The sequence below is a fragment of the Siniperca chuatsi genome, linkage group LG17 (genome assembly GCF_020085105.1).
Source record: "Siniperca chuatsi isolate FFG_IHB_CAS linkage group LG17, ASM2008510v1, whole genome shotgun sequence".
In the NCBI taxonomy this organism is placed as follows: domain Eukaryota; kingdom Metazoa; phylum Chordata; class Actinopteri; order Centrarchiformes; family Sinipercidae; genus Siniperca; species Siniperca chuatsi.
The window spans coordinates 3,449,586-3,477,029 of record NC_058058.1 but is presented as its reverse complement, the minus strand read 5'-3'; the positions used below and the strand labels follow the sequence as shown (position 1 = coordinate 3,477,029).

The following is a 27,444-nucleotide window of genomic DNA, read 5'->3' as shown; positions in this document are numbered from 1 at the left end:
AGTTAATGGCATTTGAATTATGAAGTAGGATATTAACAGCATATTATGTCACTATAGTATCAGTATAAGCAGTGTGATCTCAAAATATAACATAACTTAAGTGTTTTCCATAAACACAAGCTCATTAAAAACATGTCAGGTGTTTAGGTTGTTGAGAAGTAAATATAAATCATGTGAATGTACTTAAAATATAATCTTTAAAGAAAACATGTAAATAAATATTCAATTTCAAAGCAAAACAAACATGTGTTAATGTGTTGGACTTCATTATCAGTCAAACTTATCATTACTTATTAATTATCAGTCTCTATTTCTGTGCAGCGGTTGAGTCAGATCAGTTTCTCTCCAGCTGAGGGAGGTTTTTGTACGCTATCACTGTGTGAGCGGGAAGCTGTTGTGCTGCTGACAGTAATAAACTCCTGTATCTTCAGCCTGGACTCCTCTGATGGTCAAAGTGAAGTCAATTCCAGACTGACTCCCACTGAAACAATCTGAAACTCCAGACTGACGGGACTGAGCATTATAAATCAGGAGTTTAGGAGAATTTCCAGGTTTCGGAAGGTACCACTGCAAGTCATTGCTAACACTTGAACTGGCTTTACATCTGATAGAGACAGCCTGTCCTGGAACAACAGACTGAGATTCAGGAGACTGAGTCAGGATGATTTCTCCTGATGAATCTGGAAAACATGAAAAAGAGGAGAAGGGTTATTGAGACAAATCCAGCTTGGAGAAAGATGATCAACATCCAAACAGAAGAGTCTCATTTCTTTAACATGGAGAGTAGAAGGAAGAAGGTAAATGCTGCTCATTTCAGTGTTTCTCCATCACAGCAGAACATCATTGTGGTGAACCTGGTTGCATCCTGAAGCAAAGTTTTCAGAAGTCCCAGGGTGGCCAGCAGTAGAATCAGTGACATCATCATTGTGCTGCTGGCGTGTCAGTGGCTCTGAAAGGCCTGGGCAGCCACTGATCAACACTGGCCTCTTAACGGCCGGGAGCAGAGAGGCAGGACACATATGCAAACAAACAAAAACTAAATAAGAGATAATAACAATAAAGACCTCCAGAGCTTCTCCTGATCACGGCCTCTTTCAGTAACTTTCAGTAAGAGGAGGAGGAGGACTTGACCGCTGGAAAATGGGAGCGTCCCTCCAGTGGAGGGAAGTCCTGCGTTTCCAGGATGTCAAACCTGTTTGCCAGTGGGAGTGAAGGAGGGGGAGGTGGGCGCTTTGCACCATGTCAGTGCTCCAGTTGACGTGGACTCGAACCCACTGGAGACTTCTCACCACCCCCACCGACGAGTGACCGTGCCTCCACTGGGACTTGGCAAGGAGTAGAAAAGGCCATTGCTTTGGGCTTTGCACCCATGAGGATCGACTGATCTTCAGGCTTAGCTGAAACAACTTCATGCCCCGGAGCGCCTGTGATGATGGAGCCAAGCCACGAAGGAGTGGGATCATAAGCTAGACTCCCTCAAGCTTAAAATCCTCAATAAAAGCGACCGGCTAGCCTAGCCGCCAGGCTAAAAACAAACCGAGATGAGCTAGCAGCAGTGGAGGTATTCCGGTAAACCACGTCGAGTTGACAGCCAACTTAAAATAACCTTTGATCCACACGTCCGATGACTAAAAACTTTTACAAATAGCCGGGATAAAAGTGTAGCATGAAAAGTGGCTCATAAACGGGATAAAATGTCAAATTCTGACGGTTTAAGTCGTTGCCTCTGGCGGGCACACACAATGCCGACGCATGCGTACATGAACTATTAGAGTAAACTACAAAGCCTGAGAAGAATTTATTGTATTGAACATTTGGCATTGAACGCCAAAAAGAGTACGATCTATTCTTGGTTGGAGAGCCATGTTTGAGAAGTTGTCGCATGGCGTTAATAACACCCTGGATACTGAGATGTCCCAAAGCCTGACCATGAGGAGGAGGAGGAGGAGACTCACATCCTTATTGTGCAGCGCTTCCTGCTTTACACCTACAGATCTTTGATCGACGTGCTGAACCAACGGTACTTTATTTCCATCCCATGTGATGAATGCAAAAAGAGGAGGTGCTCTAGGAACTACACGGTGCCTGACCCCCCCGGCCTGTTGGATGGCCACGTCCGGCCCATGTATTTGAAGTACAAGAACTTCTACAAATCTACATTTCAGTGACAACTGGGCAACTCCATCTGCTGAGGAAGATCATGTGATAGGATTGAAAGCTTCACAACAGTTAGTGGATGGAAGTTGTGCAGATTGTTTTGGTGTTTCCATGGTCAAGAATGAACTCTAATCTCAGTGTATTTGTTGGGTTTTTGAGTTGCATGTAGGGGAAAATGTGTTATTGCATTGCTTTATATATCTACAGTTAGTTATTTATGTAGATCTCGTCATATTAAGTAGGTCACTTATGTCTTTTGCCTTTTTATCATTCCAGTTGATTTTGAGCTTTTCTTTAGATAACATAATTCTACATAATTAAAGCAATATTTTGTGTGATTTGAGGGATGTACAGGTTTTGTTTGGGCTTTTTTTATAGCAAATATTTCTGATGATGATCTATGTCTTTGTATTTTCTTTTCACCAGAAATTGTTGTGATAACTGTGATCCAGTATGAAGCTGAGGTCAAAGCCGATGATTAAAATTGATAAGAACATGAGATTATAATGAGATATGAAAGGATGGTGAGAAAATGTAATGTTGAAAGTAATTTGGTTTCCATCAAGATCATTTTTTTGTCATTAAACTTGTTTTGATACATATTCACTGGTGGTTAAAACAATAATGGTGAAATGTTCAAACCGCTTAATGAATTTGTCTGTGTACAGCATGTGTCTGTGTGTGTGTGTGTGTGTGTGTGTGTGTGTGTGTGTGTGTGTGTGTGTGTGTGTCTCAGTAAGTCTATCAGTCTCTGATACACTTCACTGAGCACGGTGAGGATCATGTTTTTTTACTTCTCCAGTGACAGTGTTTAGCTGTGGTCTCCTAAAGCAGGTAGGAGCTGCTGTGAACAGATGAAACTCTCTCTCCTCAGCACCACTGTTCCTGCTTTGTGTGACAAAGTGAATGTGAGAGAAAGTAAACACAGCTGCTTTGGGTTTTTATTATGACAATAATGGTCACCACTGCCATCTAATGTTTCATTTTTTGCTACATTCCCTTGTGCTGCTGTGTCAAATTGAATTTCCCCTACAGGGGATCAATAAAGGTACATCTTATCTTATCTTATCTTGATTTGCTGTAAACAACTGAATTTTTCACAAAGAACATTCTTGGCCTTGATGCTTCTTGTAAAACATTGAAAAGCTTAATCTGAAAAGAGTTTGAAGAGTCAAACACTGTTTGTTTTCTCAGTGACAAAAGTTGCCAGAATGTTCAGAAACTTTCTGTGTCCACAATGAAACTAATGATGAAATTTGATGTTTTGGTATCTGTGATGGGTCTATTTTTTACAAACTTTCAAATGTAATGATTCTCCAGTAAGTCCTGTTTGTAATTGTTTCAAACTGTAAATCTGAATTGGTGTGTGTGTGTGTGTGTGTGTGTGTGTGTGTGTGTGTGTGTGTGTGTGTGTGTGTGTCCTCAGTGAAGTGTATCAGTCTCTGCAGTAGCTTCCAGCTGCAGCATTCACTTCAGTTTCTGTTCAGTCTGACTGAGGGAGGTTTTTGTACGACGCTTTTTCACTGTGTGAACACATGCTGACTGTTGATATAGTGTTCACTCTGACAGTAGTAAACTGCTGCATCTTCAGTCTGGACTCCACTGATGGTCAGAGTGAAGTCAGAGTTTGATCCACTGCCTGTAAAACGACCTGGAATCCCTGATGCTCGAGTGCTAGCATAGTAAATGAGCAGTTTAGGAGTTTCTCCATCTCTCTGTTGGTACCAGGCTAAAAGGTGGTAGTTGCTCCAAACATGAACATTCTGACTGGTCCTACAGCTGATGGAGACGGAGCCTCCCAGAGCAGAGCTCACTGCTCCAGGCTGAGTCACTGTGACCTGGCCTCTGGACTCTGAGGATACAGAGACAAAAACATAAAGCAGCGTCATGGTTTTGTCGGCTTCATTTCAGAGGGACGGATGTTCGCAGAGGAGAGGAGCTTGATTCTCTGGACTTTACCTGTGAAGCAGCAGCAGAGGAGAGTCCAGATGAGGACGCAGATCAAAGTCATGTTTTTGATGAGGAGGATTTCTGTGGCTTCTGTTGTCATGAAGGACAGCTGTCAGTCATCCAGTGTTCAACTCTCAGGACTATAAACTCTCCCAGAGCACTGGAGCATGGTGCTGCTGATGCAAAGTGGCTCTCTATGGAAATGCTCTGACTGACTGCAGCAGGGACTCTGATGATGAGGTCTATTAATGGATCAATACTTATTATCTTATTGGGTCTGACATTTGAAATTTGATGTAAGCGCAACAATTCTTGAAGGCTTCACAGTGTCGATAACCAGATTAAAATCCACTTTTAAATAAATAATCTTGATGCAATAACAGTGTAACTTTTATTTTCTGCATTCTTATCAATTCATTGAATAAAACTACTCTGCATAACTCTGTATGAAGAAAATACTGTAATTGTAATATTTTGGTTCATTGTTTAATGTGCATGGCTATCTTTCACCCAGTCTAATGATTTTAAAGCCATTATTTTAATGATAGATGATTATTTTAGAAAGACAAGATGAGACGATGTAATGCAGGTCACATCTGACAGCTCTGTCTGTGCAGCCTGACAGTGCTTAGCTGTGGTATCCTAAAGCAGGTAGGAGCTGCTGTGAACAGATGAAACTCTCTCTCCTCAGCACCACTGTTACTGCTTTGTGTGACAAAGTGAATGTGAGAGAAAGTAAACGCAGCTGCTTTGGGTTTTTCTCATGACAATAATGGTCACCACTGCCATCTAATGTTGTGGCTGTGCTAAAACAGGCAACAGGTAGAGGTTACACAGAACTGACAATCAATCACCTGCTGTGCTGATACGTGATCTGATCTCCTCAGTGCATAACTTCATGTCACATTTCCGATGTTTTAAAATCTAAAAATTATTGTTTTCATTTTGAGTTTTTAAAGTTTTAACTGTAACCATCAGGCCACAAGGCTGCTTGTCACACGCGGTCACAAGCAATACTGGCACACCCTAAGGAACTGTACTGTCACCGTTTTTGTTCCCCACATCTGACTTCTGCTTCGACTCGGGAACGTGCCACTTATAGAAGTTCTTGGATGACTCCTCCATTGTCGGCTGTATCACAGATGATAAGGAGGAGTAGTACAGAGTCATAGGATGGTGCGACAGCAACCACCTACAGCTCAACATCGGGAAAACCAAGGAGCTGCTGGTGGATTTTCAGCGCAGCAGGAGGCCCCCCACCCCTGTCGCCATAAGGGGGAAGGGGTGGAGATGGTGGACACCTACAAGTTCCTAGGGGTGCAACTCAGCAACAAACTGGACTGGTCAGACAACACTGAGGCTCTCTACAGGAAAGGACAGAGCAGGCTGTTCTTTCTGAGGAGGCTCAGGTCCTTCAATGTGTGCACTAGGCTGCTACGACGTTCTACCAGTCTGTAGTGGCCAGTGTTCTCTTCTTTGCTGAGGTGGCATGGGGACTTGTGGTGCCAACAAAGTGGGCAAGCTGGTGAGGAAGGCCAGCTCCGTGGTGGGGATGGAACTGGACAATGTGGAGGCAGTGACAGAGAGGAGGATGAGAGGGAAGTTGAAAGCTATCATGGACAACCCCTCTCATCCTCTCTATGCCGAGCTGAGCCGGCTCAGGAGCACGTTCAACCACAGACTCATCCAGCCCCATAAGCCTCAAAGCGCATGTATATACAAACAGTTGCTGTATGAGTGTATGTACTGTATGTATATTTTAGAAATTTAGAATTTTTTTCTACATTCCCTTGTGCTGCTGTGTCAAATTGAATTTCCCCTACAGGGGATCAATAAAGGTACATCTTATCTTATCTTTGCTGTAAACAACTGAATATTTCAAAAAGAACATTCTTGGCCTTGATGCTTCTTGTAAAATATTGGAAATCTCAATCTGAAAAGAGTTTGAAGAGTCCAGCACTGTTTGTTTTCTCAGTGATAAAAGTTGCCAGAACGTTCAGAAACTGTCACAATGACACAATGAAACTAATGATGAAATTTTATGTTTTGGTATCTGTGATGGGTCTATTTTTTACAAACTTTCAAATGTAATGATTTTCCAGTAAGTCCTGTTTGTAATTGTTTCATACTGTAAATCTGAATTGGTGTGTGTGTGTGTGTGTGTGTGTGTCCTCAGTGAAGTGTATCAGTCTCTGCAGTAGCTTCCAGCTGCAGCAGTCACTTCAGTTGCTGTTCAGTCTGACTGAGGGAGGTTTTTGTACGACGCTTTTTCACTGTGTGAACAACCACTGACTGTTGATAACATGAAAACTCTGACAGTAGTAAACTGCTGCATCTTCAGTCTGGACTCCACTGATGGTCAGAGTGAAGTCAGAGTTTGATCCACTGCCTGTAAAACGACCTGGAATCCCTGATGCTCGAGTGCTAGCACGGTAAATGAGGAGTTTAGGAGTTTCTCCATCTCTCTGTTGGTACCAGGCTAAATAGTGGTATGAGCTACCATAATAAACATTCTGACTGGTCCTACAGCTGATGGAGACGGAGCCTCCCAGAGCAGAGCTCACTGCTCCAGGCTGAGTCACTGTGACCTGGCCTCTGGACTCTGAGGATACAGAGACAAAAACATAAAGCGGCGTCATGGTTTTGTCGGCTTCATTTCAGAGGGACGGATGTTCACAGAGGAGAGGAGCTTGATTCTCTGGACTTTACCTGTGAAGCAGCAGCAGAGGAGAGTCCAGATGAGGACGGAGATCAAAGTCATGTTTTTGATGAGGAGGATTTCTGTGGCTTCTGTTGTCATGAAGGACAGCTGTCAGTCATCCAGTGTTCAACTCTCAGGACTATAAACTCTCCCAGAGCACTGGAGCATGGTGCTGCTGATGCAAAGTGGCTCTCTATGGAAATGCTCTGACTGACTCCAGCAGGGACTTGGATTATTCTGATGATGTTGTTAATCAATGGATCAACCAGTTAATCAGAGTATTTATTAGGAATGTGTTAATGCTCTTTTCCATGTGAATTTGGAAAAATTTCAGTGGATAAAACTTTTTTTCAGAATTTCCTCTGTTGTGTAAATTCCCCTAAATTCACAAAATCAACATCATTGTCGTACTGAAGTTTCAACAAATTGATTTTTATTATTTTTATCACTAGTCAAGGTGTTGTTTTGCAGTTAATATTTATCTCTGATCATTTTTGTATGTTTATCCGGTGTTGTACAGTGCATTCCCAACAAATTTTGCTTTTGCCTTTGTTTTACTGTAAGAGATTTAAAAGATTTTGAAGACATTTAACAATTCAGTAAGGGTTAAATGGTTACCTTTAAATTTGTGGAGTTTCTGACTGTTAAACACTTTACCTCATAACTGTGAATGTGTTAGGTGAGTTGTTGTCAAAGTCAGTGAGCTGTCTTTCTGTCATTGTGGTACAGGGAGGGAGAACCAGACTAGATGTTAACTAAAAGAACATTTAACTCCTTTAATAACCCAAATTCTGTTTTTTTCTGCTTGATTTCATAACTGTAGACGTCACTGAAATATTTTAGCTGATGATTGGAATTTAATTTAATTGCAGTGATTCTTGAGTATGTCACATCATGTCTCAGACTAAAATCTTCTTCAGTTAAACATGTTGTTACACTGGAATTTAAATTTCAAAAGTTTCTAGATTTTAAGATTCCAAAAAAAGTATGCTTTCTGAAGAAAATGTTCAGAAAAGTTTTTAAATTTCAGCCCAAATACTGGGCCAAGTATTGTTCATGGGTTTTCCTTGATCTTGATCAAGTACTTTACTTTATTACAAATGATTATCTTAAAACATAACTGTTATATTTAAACAACATGCTGTATGAGTAGGTTTGATTTGATTAGTTTTAATACGTAACTCAGTTGTTAACAGGGTTCATTTTGAATGAACAGTATAATCACACACCATCAAGGTCCTTTCTGTTTTAGACAAGAAATCTTTAACACACTGTAAAACAATATAAACCTGACATCTGTCATATTGGGTAATGTATTTTTTTACTTTAAAACTCAGATATGTTTGTAGTTTGCTCAGCAAACATTAATGCATCAGAGGAACAAAATGTCACTTTTAACTTTATCTTTAGTACTGAAACCTGTCTGTTGCCATGGTTCAGCAGCGATGCCTGTTTGTTACCATGGTTACTGAGCTCAGCAAAGGAGGAAAGAAACAATTTCCATATCAACATCTGGCAGTCTTCAACGCTCTATAGTAATGTACTGAATATTTACTGTGCGTCATTATGCTCCTTATTGTTGATCAATAAAGCACAGACAAAATATAAGTTTCTCTCAAATTTGTTCTCACACCTCAGCAGAAGTAGTTTGCCAAGTTGTCATGGAATCTTTTACCTTTGAAGCCAACGTGGACAAGAAGTCCCAGAAATGTTCAGAGGAATGGGAATTCGAAAATCTACATTTCAATGACAACTGAGCAACTCCATCTGCTGAGGAAGATCATGTGATATGACTGAAAGCTCCATAAAAGTGAGTACATGGACCCTGTGGAGAATGGGTTTGCTGTTACCAAGATTAAGAATGAACTTTCAGTCTCTTTGTTTTTGTTGGGTTTCTGGGTTGCATGTAAGGGAAAATGTGTTGTTGCTGTTGCGCCAGAGAGGGCCAGCCTGTGACCCCCCCAGAAAGTCCCTGCTCGGGGGGTAGCACTTTCCAAAAGTACAGGAACTTTGGGGGTGGGGCTTGCTGCCATGGTGTAAAGACTCAGCTCTTGCGCTGTTGGCAGCCATGGTGGAAGAGTATACAGGGCCCTCATTTGAGGAGTGCCCACAAAGATACTGGAATGAATAGCCGTGGATGCGGGGAGGGGCCCATAGAGAATGCTGATGTACAGGGTCCAGAATTTTGTTCTACGCCCCTGGTGGAAGACACGGAAACGGATGACCAGTCGATTAAAGGTAAATCACGTACACCCACATGATTTTTGTTAAATGCTAAAACGTTAACTTATGTCAAGCTATTATTACCCTTGCAAAAAACTAATGTCAGCTACATGCTAATGCCAAGTGCTAATGTTAACCACTAATGGTATAACATTAGAATCGTGGTGTTCCTAAGGCAAGGGTTGGCTAAATCGATCATACTAAATGATATTGTGTTAATATCGTCGCAGTGAGACAAAACGTTTTTTTTAAACATGTTTTTCAGATGAAACGGGCGGGCACACTGAACTGCAGGCTGCAGAAACTAGTGTGTTAATACAGTCTATGGTTTACCCCTGCGACCACCAGCAGCACTTATAGTCCTATGTCTCCTACTGAAGCACACAAACACTATGTTTTGCATATTTATATTTTTGCAGATAAATAAATAGTTGTGGAACCAACTGTGTATGTTGCGGCTGTTCTTGTATCTGAAAACAATGAAAGGAAATCCCAAACACTGTTGCTTACTGCTGAAATATTTAACTAATGGACAGGTACTCATGAAGCAATGATTCCATACTCAGTAACCACTCAGTATGATGCACCAATCTACTTGAGGGGGCACAAAAAGGGTAAGTAATCATAAGCTAATGATGAAGGACTACTTAACTCAGTACGATGTATCACTTTACTTGGGGTGCACAAAAACTGTAAGTAATGTGTAAGTAATGAATGAATGAGCCGTTACTAGTTTTGTGCTGTTCACCAGCTGGTAGTTTAACAGGAACAACTCATGAAGAAAAAAGTCAGTATGATCGATTCACAGATATTCATGAACTAATCATTACCTAATGATTCACTAGTATATCCTCTCCCAGTCCATTCTCTAGTAACTCATCATTGTCTCCTATGTAGTACTCCATTAGGAGTTATTAGGAAAGTACTTATTAACAATGTTTTTGAGTTTTAACAATTTCATTTCACTTTGATGATATGTGGATTCTAGAGTCTGCAACCAACTTTGCTATACATTAAAGAGGGGAGTGAGGGTAGCGAGATAACTAGGAAACACGCAGGTTGTGTGATTTATATAGTATGTCATCGGCATACAAGACGATTTTATGGTGCAATAACAATGAACAGACATCTGAGATGCTAATGCGTTTCCTGTTGGAAGCAGCCTGTCATAGTCAGCCACCCTATCCTCCCCATCCCTGTGTGCTCTTGTGTGCTCTCCTCTCCTTGTGTTTCTTGTGTGTCCTTGGCTCGTCTCTCGATGTGTGTCTGTGTGTGTGTCTTCTGGTCTGTCTCCTGTCTCCTTCCGGATTCCTAACTGCCTGTCTACCTGCCTCGCCAGCCACACTGCCTTGCCGGCTGACTTCCTGACTCTGTAAGCTACAACCCTGAGCCAGACCTCTCGGACTCAGCCACCTCCACGCCACGGGTCAGCTGTCTGTCCGTGTCTACACATCGCCGCCAGTCCAGGCCTACACGTCAACGCCTGCCCCACGCATCGGAGTCGCTGCCTGTCCGAGTCGCCACATCGCCGTCTGCTCCACACCACGGGTCCACTTCCTGTCCAGATCCACACAGCACTCTACCCGAGTTGGTCCAGGATACGCTTCTCCAGCCTCTGCTCCTGGATCTTCACTGACTTCCAAGAACCGCGGAGGACAGCCCCGGATTAGAGAAAGAAACCCATTCCCAGTGATTCCGTGTTATTCTAATAAAGATTGACTTTGTCATTTGATACCCCTCTATCTGTGTTCTGCATCCTTGGGTTCGTAGATCGTACATTACGACACAGCCAAGCATTTATTAAATATTGCAATGAGTAGTGAATATACAGAATACTTATGTCAAATAAATCCTTCTTCCTAAAAGTATATTGACATATACATATTTAGTGTGTGCGTGGGTAAGTGTGTACATTTACACACTTACTCAGTAGTATTTACTCAGTGAAGTGTATCAGTCTCTGCAGTAGCTTCCAGCTGCAGCAGTCACTTCAGTTTCTGTTCAGTCTGACTGAGGGAGGTTTTTGTACGACGCTTTTTCACTGTGTGAACACACGCTGACTGATATAGTGTTCACTCTGACAGTAGTAAACTGCTGCATCTTCAGTCTGGACTCCACTGATGGTCAGAGTGAAGTCAGAGTTTGATCCACTGCCTGTAAAACGACCTGGAATCCCTGATGCTCGAGTGCTAGCAAAGTGTATGAGCAGCTTAGGAATTTCTCCATCTCTCTGTTGGTACCAGGATAAAAGGTGCTTGTTGTTCCAAAAATTAACATTCTGACTGGTCCTACAGCTGATGGAGACGGAGCCTCCCAGAGCAGAGCTCACTGCTCCAGGCTGAGTCACTGTGACCTGGCCTCTGGACTCTGAGGATACAGAGACAAAAACATAAAGCAGCGTCATGGTTTTGTCGGCTTCATTTCAGAGGGACGGATGTTCGCAGAGGAGAGGAGCTTGATTCTCTGGACTTTACCTGTGAAGCAGCAGCAGAGGAGAGTCCAGATGAGGACGGAGATCAAAGTCATGTTTTTGATGAGGAGGATTTCTGTGGCTTCTGTTGTCATGAAGGACAGCTGTCAGTCATCCAGTGTTCAACTCTCAGGACTATAAACTCTCCCAGAGCACTGGAGCATGGTGCTGCTGATGCAAAGTGGCTCTCTATGGAAATGCTCTGACTGACTCCAGCAGGGACTTGTATTACTCTGATGACGCTATCTATTAATGGATCAATACTTATTTTATTATTGTGTCTGACATTTGAAATTTGATCTATTTGCAACAATTTCTGAAGGCTTCATAGTGTCATTAACCAGACTAAAATTCACTCCACTAAAAAATCTTGTTGCACTAAAAATGTAACTTTTATTTTTTGCATTCTTATCAGTTCATTGTAGAAAACTACTCTGCATTACTCTATATGAAGAAAATATTTTCAAGTTTTAATATTTTGGCTCAAGAACTCTGGCAATAATTTTTGGTTAAGTGTTTAATGTTCATGGCTATTACTTGATCTTTCTCCCAGACTAATGATTTTAAAGTCATTCGACGTGTTTAATTGTGAGAATTTTATCAGTTTGAAAAAGTAGTTCAGTAGTTAACAATATTCATTTAAATGTTTGAGTAATGAAGCCTGACTGTTCAGTGATGATTCCTGCTTACATGATAAGAACAAACACATATCATCATTTATGAGGTCTTGGATAGAGAAAAGAAATATTTGAGATAGTTAAAACAATAAAAGCCTCACAGTCTACATCTTATGTGTAATAATTTGCGATATAAAACTCAGAATATGAAGAATATGCCTCAGAGTAAAAGTCTGCCAGTTGAAACTTTTTATCTTTAGTACTGAAACCTGTCTGTTGCCGTGGTTCAGCAGTGATGCCTGTCTGTTGCCATGGTTACTGAGCTCAAAGGGAAGTGAAATGTTTAAGATCAGTTTCATTCAATCTAAGGAAGACCAACAGGGTGGAGTTTATTTTCCCTCATATAATCTTTATTAAACCCTCGCTCCGTTGTGGGTCGAGTCACCCCCACCCTGACGGTGCTGCCACCTTCCAGCGAGGAGCTGCAGCAGGGGAAGGCCACGCTCATGTGCCTGGCCAACAAGGGCTTCCCCTCAGACTGGAGTCTGGCCTGGAAGGTGGACGGCAGCAGCATCAGCTGGGAGGAGAGCAGGAGCCCCGGGGTGCTGGAGAAGGACGGCCACTACAGCTGGAGCAGCACCCTGAGGCTCCCTGCAGACCAGTGGAGGAAGGTGGGCTCTGTGAGGCCACCCAGGGCTCCCAGACTCCGCTCTCAGAGACACTGAGGAGAGACCAGTGTCCCCAGTCCTGACCTGCCTCACTGGGACTCTGCTACTGGTGTTAATCTGCTACTGCTCTCAGTCTGCACTCTGCAACACTTTCTCTCTCTTTCTCTCTGTCAGGAAAATCATTTCATTTTTAAAGAGTACTTTCTTTTGCATGCTGTAATGTTTAAATTCTCACTTTACTTAAACAATAAAGACCTAATGATGACACAGGTTGTGTCCAAGCATGTTATTTCAAGAATAACGCGGTCTTGTAGATAGGAAGAAAGAAAAACACTGTTAATCCTAAAACTAAAAACAGTCCAAGGCTATGAGCTTAAAAAAGTAAATGTGGAAATGTAATTAATATATTAATAAATAACTATAAATGTCTAAACAACAATTTTGCAAAATCTTTTCAGATATACCAGGTAATGAGGCCATACAAACGCATAAAAACATAAAAATTTTGAACAAAAAAAAACTATGAAGAATTGAGAAGGGATGGACTTACAGTAATAGATTAAGCCATGTCTGCCTTCTCTCGTCATGGACAACGTGAGATCACTGGCGAATAAAATGGACAAGCTAACGGTGTTAGCCCGGAGTCAGTGAGTGTAGTTTGATGTGCTTCTCAGAGACATGGCTACACCAGAAAATCCCAGATCATAACGTTTCCATCGACGGCTTTCAGACTGTTCGGGCCAACAGGGATCTCACCGGGAGCAGTAAGCTGAAAGGCGGCGGGCTTGCTGTTCTGGTCAACAACAGATGGTATAATCCTGGTCACGTTACTATCAAGCAGAGCATCTGTAGCCCGGACATAGAACTGTTAGTTGTGGGATTCCGGCCATATTATCTGCCACGTGAATTCTCACATGCCATTGCTGTGGTTGTTTACATCCCCCTCTCTGCTACCCCAGCATCTGCGTGCAAAGCCATTCACACCGCCATAGCAAAACTCCAGACTCAGCTCCCGAGTGCACTCATATTAATCTCGGTTGTCTTCAACCATGTCAGTGTTTCAACAACACTGACTAATTTCACCCAGTATGTGAGTTGTCCTACTAGAGAGGAGAGAACACTGGACCTGCTGTATGCTAACGTTAAGGATACATACAGCTCCCCCCTCCCCCCCTTGGGCAGGTCAGACCACAATCAGGTTCACCTCAAACCCTGCTATGTGCCTCTTGTTAAAAGGCAGACTGCGACCACAAGGACAGTGAGGAGATGGTCAGAGGAAGCCTTTGAGACACTGCAGGGATGTTTTGAGGTGACAAATTGGGATGCACTCTGTTAGCCTCATGGAGAGGACATTGACGGGCTTACTGAGTGCATCACTGGCTACATTAACTTCTGTGTGGACTGCAATGTCCCAACCAAGACGGTCCATTGTTATCCAAATAACAAACCGTGGGTAACAAAGGACATCAAAGATATCCTGAATGCCAAGAGGAGGGCCTTTAACAATGGTAATAGGGAGGAGGTGAGGGAAATCCAGGCTGATATGAAGGTGAAGACCAGGGAGGCCAAGGAGAAGTACAGGAGGAAGCTGGAGTGGAAACTCCAGCAGAACAACATGAGAGAGGTCTGGAACAGCATGATCATCACTGGCTTCAGACCGACTGGCAGCAGAGGAGTTGAAGGCAGCTTGCACAGGGCCAATGAACATAATCTGTTCTTTAACAGATTCAACACACCAGTTCCTGCTCATCCCCTCTAACTCAGCTGCTGTCGGCCCCCAGACTCCTCTGAGTCCACTGCTCCCCCCTCCTCCATCTTCCTGGGAGATTTCTATTTCCCCCCTCAACTGGCTCTCAGGCTAACGGCCCTCTCATGACTGATGACTCCCCCTCTCCCCCGCCTCTAACCTCTGCTGTGTGCATGACTGCTGACCAGGTGAGAGGACAGCTGATGAAACTCCACTCAAACAAGGCTGCAGGCCCCGATGGCGTTTGCCCCGGGTGCTAAAAGCCTGTACCCCCAGCTATGTGGAGTCCTTCAACATGTCTTCAACCTGAGCCTGAGTCTTCAAAGCATCCCTATTCTGTGGAAGACATCTTGCCTTGTTCCTGTGCCGAAGACGCCGTGCCCAAGTGTCTTAAGTACTACAAACCGGTGGCACTGACCTCCCACATAATGAAGACCCTGGAGAGACTGGTGCTGGAACAGCTGCAGCCCATGGTCAGACCCCTCTTGGACCCCCTTCAGTTTGCGTACAAGCCCGGCTGGGAGTTGAGGAGGCCATCATCTTCCTACTGAACCGCATCCACACCCACCTGGACAAGCCGGCAAGCACAATGAGGATCATGTTTTTTGACTTCTCCAGTGCTTTCAACACCATCTGGCCAGCCCTGCTGGGTGAGAAGCTGGCAGCGATGTAGGTGGATGCCCCCCTTGTGTCCTGGATTGTGGACTACCTGGCAGACCACAGCATGTGCATCTGCAGCACTATGTGTCGAACAGCGTGGTCAGCAACACTGGGGCTCCTCAGGGGACCGTCCTCTCTCCCTTCCTCTTCACTATCTACACCACAGACTTCAGCTACCATACGGAGTCCTGCCACCTTCAGAAGTTTTCTGATGACTCTGCTGTGGTGGGATGTATCAGAGTGATGAGTCTGAGTACAGGGCTGTTGTGGGTAACTTTGTCTCATGGTGTGAGCAGAACCATCTGCAGCTCAATGCGACAAAGTCTAAGGAGCTGGTTGTAGATTTACGTAGGGCCAAGGCACCAGTGACCCCTGTCTCCATTCAGGGGGTCAGTATGGACATTGTTGAGGACTACAAGTACCTTGGACTACATATGGACCATAAACTGGACTGAGCTAAGAACACTCAAGCCCTCTATATGAAGGGCCGCCTCTATTTTCTGAGGAGGCTGAGGTCCTTCAACAACAATGCTGAAGATGTTTTATGAGTCTCTGGTGGCCAGTGCTATCCTGTATGCTGTTGCATCCTGGGGCAGCAGGTTGAGGGTAGCGGACGCTAACAGGCTCAACAAACTGATCTGTAAGGCCAGTGACATTGTGGGGTTGGAGCTGGACTCTCTGTCGGTGGTGTCAGAGAGGAAGATGCTGGCCAAACTACATGCCATCTTGGACAATGTTTCCCACCCACTCCACGACGTGCTGGCTAAACAAAGGAGTACCTTCAGCGGAAGACTCATTCCCCCAAAAAGCACCACAGAGCGCCACAGGAAGTCATTCCTGCCTGTCGCCATCAAACTCTTTAACTCTTCCCTCTAAGTGTCAGGGAAACTGGCACTGATATTACACATTGGACATTGGATCATTAACATTACTGCAATACCTAAAATATTGTGCATTATTCTCTTACTCCTGTGCAATATACTCTGTTCTCAGTTTAATAATTCCATGTTTGTTGATATTTATTAAACTATATTACTGCTGTGCAATATCCATTGCCTAATAAGCTGGTTAAATCTGCTACACTCAACTTGACAGTACACATGATTGCAATCAATAAAGTATTTCTGATTCTGATTCTGATATAGTTACATCAAAAAGAGTCACTTTCTTCTGTCCTTTGTTATTATTACAATTCCTATTCATCTTTTCTTTAGATGACACAAGATTTTATATTTTAAACAATATTTTCTGATATTTGAGGATGTACAGGTTTTGTTTGGGCCATCATGAAGGTTTCTGATGCTGATCTGTGTCTTCATATTTTAATATTTTGTGCATATAGTGGAAATAGCTGTGATCCAGTATTTAGTCTAATGTTATGACCAAGACTTTTCTCATTACCTGTCCCACTTTGGCTCCTTTCTATTCATTGGCAAATCAGATAACATCATGGGATTATAATGGGACATGAATGGATGGTGAGAAGCTGTGATAGAGAAAGTAATTTGATTTTCATCAAGATCATTTTTTGTCATTGAACATATTTTGCTACATGTTCATGTGTGGTTAAAAGCAACAATGGTTAAATGTTTAATTTGCTTGATGATATTGTCTGTGTGTGTGTGTGTGTGTGTGTGTTTGTCCTCAGTGAAGTGTATCAGTCTCTGCAGTAGCTTCCAGCTGCAGCAGTGACTACAATTTCTGTTCAGTCTGACTGAGGGAGGTTTTTGTATGACGCTTTTCCACTGTGTGAACAACCACTGGCTGTTAATGTTGTGTGCACTCTGACAGTAGTAAACTGCTGCATCTTCAGTCTGGACTCCACTGATGGTCAGAGTGAAGTCAGAGTTTGATCCACTGCCTGTAAAACGACCTGGAATCCCTGATGCTCGAGTGCTAGCCTGGTAAATGAGGAGTTTAGGAGTTTCTCCATCTCTCTGTTGGTACCAGGCTAAAGAGTTTGAATTCCGAACATTCTGACTGGTCCTACAGCTGATGGAGACGGAGCCTCCCAGAGCAGAGCTCACTGCTCCAGGCTGAGTCACTGTGACCTGGCCTCTGGACTCTGAGGATACAGAGACAAAAACATAAGGCAGCATCATGGTTTTGTCGGCTTCATTTCAGAGGGACGGATGTTCACAGAGGAGAGGAGCTTGATTCTCTGGACTTTACCTGTGAAGCAGCAGCAGAGGAGAGTCCAGATGAGGACGGAGATCAAAGTCATGTTTTTGATGAGGAGGATTTCTGTGGCTTCTGTTGTCATGAAGGACAGCTGTCAGTCATCCAGTGTTCAACTCTCAGGACTATAAACTCTCCCAGAGCACTGGAGCATGGTGCTGCTGATGCAAAGTGGCTCTCTATGGAAATGCTCTGACTGACTCCAGCAGGGACTCTGATGATGCTGTTTATCAATGGATCAATCAGTTTAGAAAAGTATTGATTATGAATGTTTGAGCACTCATTTATAAGTGGCTTTGTCTTTAATATGATGGACGCATTTTCTTCCTGACTATTTTGTAAATTCTCCCTAATTCACTACCACAAAAATCAACATCGACAAATTTAAGCAAATTACTTTTTCATTTATCATAATCTACAATAAACATGCATTTATGATAATTATTTACATATGACAGCTTTTAGTTTAGAGTTTTTCTTTTGAAATATCTTATTTCGATTTATTTTACTGAAAGAGAAATGAATATTGCTTGCAGATGTTTAACATTTCACGAAGAAAAGGTTAAATAGGCCTACATATTCAGAGTTGGGGAATATTTTTTTAAACACTTTAACTAGTTATTAAATAAACTGGGTAAACTGTGAATGTCTTTGGTGAGTTTGTTTGTGTCAAAGTCAGAGAGCCGTGTCTCTCTACAGTGAGAGGTTTTTGTACGGCGGCTCAATGACTTTGTATCACTGTGGTACACATTCGGTGGAGGAACCAGACTGGAAGTTAACTGTAAGTACATATGACTCCTTTAATAACCCAAATTTTGTATGTATTAAATTTGAATTTCATAGACCTTTCTACAATATTTTGTCTGCTAATTGAAATTTGATAAATTTGCAACAATTCTTGAAGGCTTCTCAGTGTCGTTAACCAGACTAAAATCCACTCCAATGAATAATCTTGTTGCAATGAACTGTAATTCAGTTCATTCTTCTAAGAAAATTATACTGCATTACTCCTTATGAATAAAGTATATTTATTTAGTTTTTGAAGTTTTAATATTCCGGCTCAAGAACTCTGCCACAAATTTTTGGTTCAGGGTTTAATGTGGATGGGTATCACTCGATCTTTCTCCCAGACTAATGATTTTAAAGCCATTCGGAATATTTTCTATGAGAGTTTAAAAAACTAGTTCAGTAGTTAACAATATTAATTTGAATGTTTCAGTAATGAAGCCTGACTGTTCAGTGATGATTCCTACTTACATAAAGAGAACAAACACATATTATCATTTATTAGGTTTTGGATTGAGACAAGAAATATTTTAGAAAGTTGAAGCAATAAAAGCCTCACAGTCTTCATCTTATGTGTGCTTTTTTTAAACTCTGAATCTTTGAATTTTTAGTTTATTAATTAAAAAATATACACCTGACTAAAACGTCTTAACTTTTTATCTATAGTACTGAAACCTGTCTGTTCTTGTGGTTCAGCAGTGATGCCTGTCTGTTGCCATGGTTACTGAGCTCAAAGAGGGAAGTGAAACGTTTAAGATCAGTTTCATTCCATCTGAGGAAGACCAACAGAACTAGTAGCCTCCTCTGCTGCAACCAACAGGGTGGAGTTTAGTTTCCCTCATATAAACTTTCTTAATCTCTCTCTCTCTGCAGTGGGTCGAGTCGTCCCCACCCTGACGGTGCTGCCCCCCTCCAGCGAGGAGCTGCAGCAGGGGAAGGCCACGCTCATGTGCCTGGCCAACAAGGGCTTCCCCTCAGACTGGAGTCTGGCCTGGAAGGTGGACGGCAGCAGCAGCAGCAGCAGCAGCTGGGAGGAGAGCAGGAGTCTCGGGGTGCTGGAGAAGGACGGCCGCTACAGCTGGAGCAGCACCCTGAGGCTCCCTGCAGACCAGTGGAGGAAGGTGGGCTCTGTGACCTGTGAGGCCACCCAGGGCTCTCAGACTCCGCTCTCAGAGACACTGAGGAGAGACCAGTGTTCCCAGTCCTGACCTGACTCACTGGGACTCTGCTACTGGTTTTACTCTGCTACTGCTCTCAGTCTGCACTCCCTCTCTCTGGTTGTCTCTTTCTCTCATTACACGTTTCAAAATTAATGTTTTCTTGCTTGTTGTAGTGTTGATGGTTTAAATAGTTCAAATCAATAAAAGTGGCATCAAATAGTGGTTTCCTTATGGTTTCCATTCATAAAAGTCTTATGACTTCATTTCTTTTCCATACATTTCATATTAGGAACACTTGTTAGACAATAATAATGAGACTAATTCAATTTTTAATTCAATTCTTCATACTTTAGTGACTGGAGAAAGTTATCTTCATGGTCATTGCAGGTTTGTCTGATATTAATAAAACTTGGTAACAATAATCATAATGATTAAAACATTGTAATTGGAAACCACCCATTTATCTAATATCACTGAAGTCTGCTCTTGATGAAGATTAATATGTTGTATGGATTTAATTTGTACCTAGAAATGATGGTAAGTTTCAGGTCTCTGAATAAATATAAGAATGTCAGAAATCTTATTTTTAGGATTAGAATTAAAAAGTAGGATATCATCAGCATAAAGTGATACAACATGACTGTGATCTGAGACCAATGAAAGTGATGACAACACAGTCTGTGTATGTAGAAAAAAAGAAAGACCTACTCATCTCATCAGTGGTGTCCATGTGTATGATTACAGGAATAACTGCTGTCTTAATCATCACAGTAGATCCATTAAATCCACAGTTAATAGGTATGTCTCAGACTCAGATCACAAATATTTCATGCCATCAGGTGATAATTTTAAGACGAAATGCAAGTTGTATGTACCCAACACATCTGAAAGCTGACAGTGCAGCCCAACTCTGTCTCTTTTTAGCTCTGGTATCCTAAAACAAGTCTGACATTTTAACAGAAGTAAGTCTGTTCAACATAGTGTCCTTCACATCTGCACTCTCTGTCCTGTTCTGTACTATAGTGTATTGTATTCACACCTCCTCCACCTGTGTTTGCAGTATCACTGCAGGAGCACAGAGTGTCATGCTGTAACTAATGTACAACTTTTTGATAATTTAACTCCATGTTTGTCGTTACAGAGGCCTGTACATATAAATTAGTAACACATGATGCTGTTTTAATAGTTCCATTAAATCCATAAAGATTAAACTCAAACGAGTTTGAAATTTTAAAATTGCTCGGAAATGTCTTAATAAATTATCAGTTATTGTAATGCCGTGTTTAATATACCTGATGTTTTGAAAACAACAAAGTAATCAGATAATTATTAATGTAATGTTAATGCAACACAGACATGATAGAAGTAAATTCATCTGTTGTTCCAAATTCCTTAGAGCATTTTTGACAACAGAAACTGCTTCATTACACGATTTGCAAATTTGTTTTTTGTTAACAAAGCCGATTGTTAAAATACTTGAATGAAAATCAGATATACTGTACAGTTCTTATAAATGAAGTGTGCCATTGGTGGAAACTCTCATGTTGAAATGGTTTTAGAAGAGTCCAGAAAGTTTAATGATTCTGAGTAAACTACAAAGTCTGAGAAGAATTTATTGCATTTGAATTATGAAGTAGGATATTATCAGCATATTATGTCAGTATAGTATCAGTATCAGCAGTGTGATCTCAAAATATAACATATGTGTTTTCCCACAAACACAAGCTCATTAAAAACATGTAATGTGTTTAGGTTTGTTGAGAAGTAAATATAAATCATGTGAAATTATAATTACATTTGATGTACTTAAAATATAATCTTTAATGAAAACATGAAAATAAATATTCTATTTCTTGTGTTAATGTGTTGGACTTCATTATCAGTCAAACTTGTAAAGTGTCTCTATTTCTGTGCAGCTGTTGATTCAGATCAGTTCACAGGACACATATGCAAATGTCAGTGACCTGTAGTTGTCCTCTACATATCACTGTGTTTCCTCCTCAGTGAGAGCATGGACTGTTTAAATGATCCATGATATAAACAGAATCAGAAATACTTTATTGATCCCCAAGGGGAAACTCTTTTACAGCTCCCTATCACGTCAGTGCACACAGGAATAGAAGTACTAAGCAAAAAATATAATACACTATAACACAGGTCAGATAAATTAAGTACCAAGTGGGTATGAGTGTAAAATTAAAATAAGTGTAAAGTACAAAGTGGGTTTACCGGTTGATGATAATAATACGGTATTATAATACAATGTAATAATACAAGTAGTAAGTAATAGTGCATGAACTGTCAAGTTAAGATTATAATGAGATGGTGGATATTGCACAGTAGTAATAAAAGTATGAATAAATATCAATAAATAGGGAATTTTAAACTGAAAAGAGTATATTGCACAGCAGTATTAACACAGAATATTGCACAATTATGTCAAGTATTGCAGTGATGATAATGATCAATGTCCAATTTAATGACTTAGGGTCATATAGACTGACACTTAGAAGGAGGAGTTAAAGAGTTAGATGGCCACAGGCAGGAGTGACACAGGCAGGGCTGGCCGGATGGTGTTGAAAGCACTGGAGAAGTCAAAAAACATGATCCTCACCGTGCTTGCCGGCTTGTCCAGGTGGGTGTGGATGCAGTTCAGCAGGAATATGATAGCATCCTCAACTCCCAGCCAGGGCTGGTAGGCAAACTGAAGGGGGTCCAGGAGGGATCTGTCCATGAAGCTGTTCCAGCACCAGTCTCTCCAGGGTCTTCATTATGTGGGAGGTGAGTGCCCCCGGTCTTTAGTACTTGGAGCCACTGGGACGCGGCGTCTTCGGCACAGGAACGAGGCAAGATGTCTTCCAAAGAACAGGAACCCTTTGAAGACTCAGGCTCAGGTTGAAGACATGTTGAAGGACTCCACATAGCTGGGGGGCACAGGCTTTTAGCACCCGGGACCTGTAGCCTTGTTTGAGTGGAGTTTCATCAGCTGTCTTCTCACCTGGTCAGTAGTCAGGCACACAGCAGAGGTTACAGGCAGGGGAGTGGGGAGTCATCAGTCTGAAGAGGGCCGTTAGCCTGAGAGCCAGTTGAGGGGGGAGTAGGACTCTCCCAGGAAGATAGAGGAGGGGGGAGCAGTGGACTCAGAGGAGCTTGAGGGCCGGCAGCAGCTGAGTTAGAGGGGGGATGAGCAGGAGCCGGTGTGTCGAATCTGTTAAAGAACAGATTATGTTCGTTGGCCCTGTCCAAGCTGCCTTCAACTCCTCTGCTGCCAGTCGGTCTGAAGCCAGTGATGGTCTTCATGCCGCTCCAGACCTCTCTCATGTTGTTCTGCTGGAGTTTCCGCTCCAACTTCCTCCTGTACTTCTCCTTGTCCTCCCTGATCTTCACCTTCAGGTCAGCCAGGATTGCCCTCACCTCCTCCCTATTACCATCAGTAACCCACGTGTTACCCACGGTTTGTTATTTGCATAACAATGGGCCATCTTGGTTGGGACAGTGCAGTCCACACAGAAGTTAATGGAGTCAGTGATGCACTCAGTAAGCCCGTCAATGTCCTCTCCATGAGGATCACAGATTGCATCCCAGTTTGTCACTTCAAAACATTCCTGCAGTGTCTCATAGGCCTCCTCTGACCATCTCCTCACTGTCCTTGTGGTCGCAGGCTGTCTTTTAACCCGAGGCACATAGCAGGGTTTGAGGTGAACCTGGTTGTGGTCTGACCTGCCCAAGGGGGGGAGGGGGGGCAGAGCTGTATGCGTCCTTAACGTTAGCATACAGCAGGTCCAGTGTCCTCTCCTCTCTAGTAGGACAACTCACAAACTGGGTGAAATTAGTCAGTGTTGTTGAAACACTGACATGGTTGAAGTCAGTTGAGAATTCAAATGGCAGATAATATGGCCGGAGTCCCACAGACAACAGTTCAATGTCCAGGCTACAGATACTCTGCTTGGGGTGGGAATGAATGGCGAAAAGCTGTGAGTGAGACCTTAAATGTACATGTATTATTGACGTTTGGGGACATAAATCTGTTCACACAGCTGCATTGTGGGGACTTCCTTTTGGAGACAAAACAGAAGACCCCATGACATCAATCATAAAATTTTAGGTTCAGCACTTGGTTTAAGGTTAGGGTAAGGTTAGGTTGGAGAGCAACGGAAATTGGGGTAAGGGTTACGGTTAAGGAAGGTCAATGTAATGTCCTCTGAAATGATGGAAACAAGACAAGTGTGTGTGTGTGTGTGTGTGTGTGTGTCCTCAGTGAAGTGTATCAGTCTCTGCAGTAGCTTCCAGCTGCAACAGTCAGTTCAGTTTCTGTTCAGTCTGACTGAGGGAGATTTTTGTATGACACTTTTGATCTGACACTACTGTTGATGTAATGTGCACCCTGACAGTAGTAAACTGCTGCATCTTCAGTCTGGACTACACTGATGGTCAGAGTGAAGTCAGTGTTTGATCCACTGACAATAAAATGACCTGGAATCCCTGATGCTTGACTGCTAGCAGCGTAAATGAGGAGTTTAGGAGTTTCTCCATTTCTCTGTTGGTACCAGGCTAAATAGTTTGAGCTATAAAAATTCTGACTGGTCATACATGTGATGGAGACAGAGCCTACCACTTTAGTTTATCTCATATAAACTAGCCTCCTCTGCTGCAACCAACAGGGTGGAGTTTAGTTTACATCATATAAACTTTCTTAATCTCTCTCTCTCTACATTGGGTCGAGTCACCCCCACCCTGAGGGTGCTACCCCCCTCCAGCGAGGAGCTGCAGCAGGGGAAGGCCACGCTCATGTGCCTGGCCAACAAGGGCTTCCCCTCAGACTGGAGTCTGGCCTGGAAGGTGGACGGCAGCAGCAGCAGCTGGGAGGAGAGCAGGAGCCCCGGGGTGCTGGAGAGGGACGGCCACTACAGCTGGAGCAGCACCCTGAGGCTCCCTGCAGACCAGTGGAGGAAGGTGGGCTCTGTGACCTGTGAGGTCACCCAGGGCTGCCAGACTCCGCTCACAGAGACACTGAGGAGAGACCAGTGTTCCCAGTCCTGACCTGACTCACTGGGACTCTGCTACTGGTTTTACTCTGCTATTGCTCTGCAACACTGTCTCTCTCTTCCTGTCATCAGACCACCTTACAATTATTCAACTTCAGACAGTGACATTTTCATCGTTGTAATGATGCTGATGCTGTTAATGCTGTAAGACAATAAAGATCATTTTTCTTCAGATACATTTTTTTTTCATGGATGTTTTTATGCCAGCAACAAGTGTCTTATTCCATATATCAAAGTTGCAGGATCATAACTCATGTCAGAGTAAGATTTTCTCTTTACTGGTGATGAGAAAGTGTGAATGAATGTCACAGCCTGTCATGTCCTCACCAGCCCATAATCACCCACACCTGCTCCTAATTACACTCCTGCCCTTAATCAGCCCCAATCACACCCAGGATAAATTCACTCCACACTCAGTGTCCAACCTCGTTAATGGATAGGACTCCATGCAGGGAAACGTTGACTTCATTGGATAGAGGAAGACAGCGAGTGACAACGAAAGAGTAGCGAGACAATTCGAAAAAGATGGCGGCAGCATCAGCAGGCCGAGAACGAAAAAATAGTAGTCGAAAGTTTACGGGAAAAACAAGTGGAAGTGGAAATATCTTTTGTGAGGCGGTTGAGCGCGACTGTTCTGTGAATGGATCAGAGGTAGGTAATGCTAGTTGGGCTGATATGGATTGCAGTGATGAGACGGATGAAGAGAATGAGGGGGAAGTAGGGAGATTGATACATATCAATCAAGATAAAGGGAGTAAAAGAGCTAGAAGTGATAATGAAGAGAAATCGGAGAATGGAGATGACGAGATAGAGGGAAATCAAAGAGAAAGACCTGACAAATACACAATCATAGTAAGATTTAATGAGAAATCGCAAAGTGACATGAAGAAAATCAACCCATTTACTTTGACAACATCCCTGGCGAATAAAGTGAGAGAAATAATGTACGCAAAGGTGCTAAATGATGGTAATCTACTGATAAGATGTGCAAATGAAAATCAAGTTGAGAAAGCTCTTAAAATGAAAGAGATAGGGAAAATTAAGGTGGAAAGCTCAGGGAAATTGGGGGGGAAAAATGATGTTGGAAGTAAAGGAGTCATCACAGGAGTGCCAATGAGTGTAGGAATGGAGGAAATCAAGAAGAATATCAAAGGAGGAAAAGTAATAAAAACTCAAAGGCTGAAAACAACAAGAGAAGGAGTAAAAAAGGAAAGTGAAACAGTATTGATTGAATTTGAAGAAGACAATATGCCAAAAAAGGTGTCCCTGGGTTTCTTGAGTTACCCAGTGAGAGTTTATGTTCCAAAACCATTGAGATGTTTTAACTGTCAAAGATTTGGTCATATAGCTAGGAACTGTAAAGAGCAGAGAAGATGCGCAAGATGTGGGGGGGGTCATGAATATGGGATGTGTGGAGCAGGAGTACAGCCAAAGTGCTGTAATTGTGGTGGAGCTCATAATGTGGCCTACGGAGGTTGTGAGATTATGAAACGCGAGAATGAAATCCAGAAGACAAAAGTAGAAAGAAAAATGACCTACGCTGAAGCAGCAAGCATGGTAAATGGAAAGAACAAAGGTAGTAGCAATAACAGTAACAGTCAAGGGACAATCAGGAACCAACAGCAGGAAAAAAGATCAAATGACAGGGTTTACGTGGATAAAAGAGACCTGGTTACATTCATTGCAGGTGTTATTAATAGTACTGCTGATGTTAAATCCAAAAATGATAAAATTCAGCTAGTAGTTAAAGCAGCAGTGAATCACCTTGGATTAATGGGACTGACGTGGGAAGAGGTGAGGGAAAACCTTGCCATTCAGTCAAGTCAGGATGTACCATGGGTTGGTTAATCTTAATTATGGTAATCCTCCTACAATGGAATGCCAGGAGTTTACTGGCTAATGGTCAGGAATTCAAACACTTCATTAAAACACTGGCAGTGAAACCAGACATAATCTGTGTTCAAGAAACTTGGCTGAAGCCAAACTTAGATTTTATAATTTATGGATATTTAGGGATAAGAAAAGACAGAGATCTTGGAAAAGGCGGGGGTTGTGCTACATTTATCAAGAAAGGAATCCCATATAGACAGCTGGGTGTGGGAGATGATCAGGGATGTGTAATGGTGGAAATATGGGATGGGGAATGGTCATAATAAATTATTACAATCCCTGTAAAAGTTTGGATCTGAATAACTTACTGACAATACAAGGGCAAGACAAAAATAAAGTGGTGTGGTGCGCAGACTTTAGTGCTCACAGTACAGTGTGGGGAGGCGATCATATTGACTCAAATGGAAGGGTAATTGAAGAGTTGATGGAGGATAGGAATTTAGTATGTATGAATGATGGTAGAGGTACGAGAATGAATGTAAATACGGGGAAAGAATCAGCAATAGATCTTACCTTAGTATCTAACTCGCTAGCTGGTATTAGTAACTGGGAGATTTGGACAAGTAATACAATAGGTAGTGATCATTATCCAGTTGTTTGTTCATTTGGAGAAAGAGGGGGAAAAAGACCAGCTGATGGAAGTCCGAAATGGATATTTGAGAAGGCAGATTGGGACAAGTTCCAGATATTGAGTGAGGAGGCGATAATGAGGATGGAGGTATCTGAAGATGTCGATGAGCTGAGTAATCAGTTTACATCAGCAATTATAATAGCGGCAGAGAGTTCTATTCCAAAAAATAAAAATAGGAAGAAGAGAAAATTGGTACCATGGTGGACAGAGGAATGTCAGCAGGCAGTAAGGGATAGGAATAAAGCATTCAGACTAGTCAAAAGAACCCATAATATGCAACATTTAATCCAGTACAAGAAGGCACAGGCTACAGTGAGAAGAACAGTACGACAGGCTAAGAGGGCTAGCTGGAGGACGTTGGAGGTGCAGTATGGGGAATGATAAAGAGGATGGGAGGAGATAGAAGGGAATGGGAATACCCGGTTATAATAACAGAGGAAGGTTCAGCAGTGTCAAATAGGGAAAAAGCAGAAAGCATGGTCAAAGCATTTGCAAAGATACATAGTTCAGAAAACCTATCAGATGAAGAGAGAAGAAGAAAATAAGACATTATCCAGGGAT

The 27,444-nt window shown here is 42.4% G+C and overlaps 1 long non-coding RNA gene, 1 pseudogene and 5 gene segments (V, D, J or C); 4 read left to right on the top strand and 3 right to left on the bottom strand.

Annotated features, from left to right (window-relative positions):
- Positions 1-1,119: 1,119 nt before the first annotated feature.
- LOC122864328 lies at positions 1,120-5,960 on the top strand. Its single transcript, XR_006375195.1, has 2 exons — positions 1,120-2,991; positions 4,759-5,960. It is a non-coding gene; the product is annotated as an uncharacterized LOC122864328 (long non-coding RNA).
- On the bottom strand, positions 3,637-4,236 carry LOC122864296. The segment is given in 2 exon segments: positions 3,637-4,009; positions 4,117-4,236. Coding segments are annotated over 2 exon segments (423 nt in total).
- Positions 5,961-6,362: 402 nt separating the features above from the next.
- On the bottom strand, positions 6,363-6,941 carry LOC122864301. The segment is given in 2 exon segments: positions 6,363-6,709; positions 6,817-6,941. Coding segments are annotated over 2 exon segments (423 nt in total).
- A 4,128-nt stretch (positions 6,942-11,069) lies between these two features.
- Positions 11,070-11,608, bottom strand: LOC122864730. The segment is given in 2 exon segments: positions 11,070-11,398; positions 11,506-11,608. Coding segments are annotated over 2 exon segments (420 nt in total).
- Positions 11,609-12,531: 923 nt separating this feature from the next.
- Positions 12,532-13,046, top strand: LOC122864728 (annotated as a pseudogene).
- A 4,980-nt stretch (positions 13,047-18,026) lies between these two features.
- LOC122864318 lies at positions 18,027-19,539 on the top strand. The segment is given in 2 exon segments: positions 18,027-18,152; positions 19,031-19,539. A coding segment is annotated over 1 exon segment (261 nt).
- Positions 19,540-24,028: 4,489 nt separating this feature from the next.
- On the top strand, positions 24,029-24,419 carry LOC122864323. The segment is given in 1 exon segment: positions 24,029-24,419. A coding segment is annotated over 1 exon segment (252 nt).
- The last annotated feature ends 3,025 nt before the right edge of the window (positions 24,420-27,444 follow it).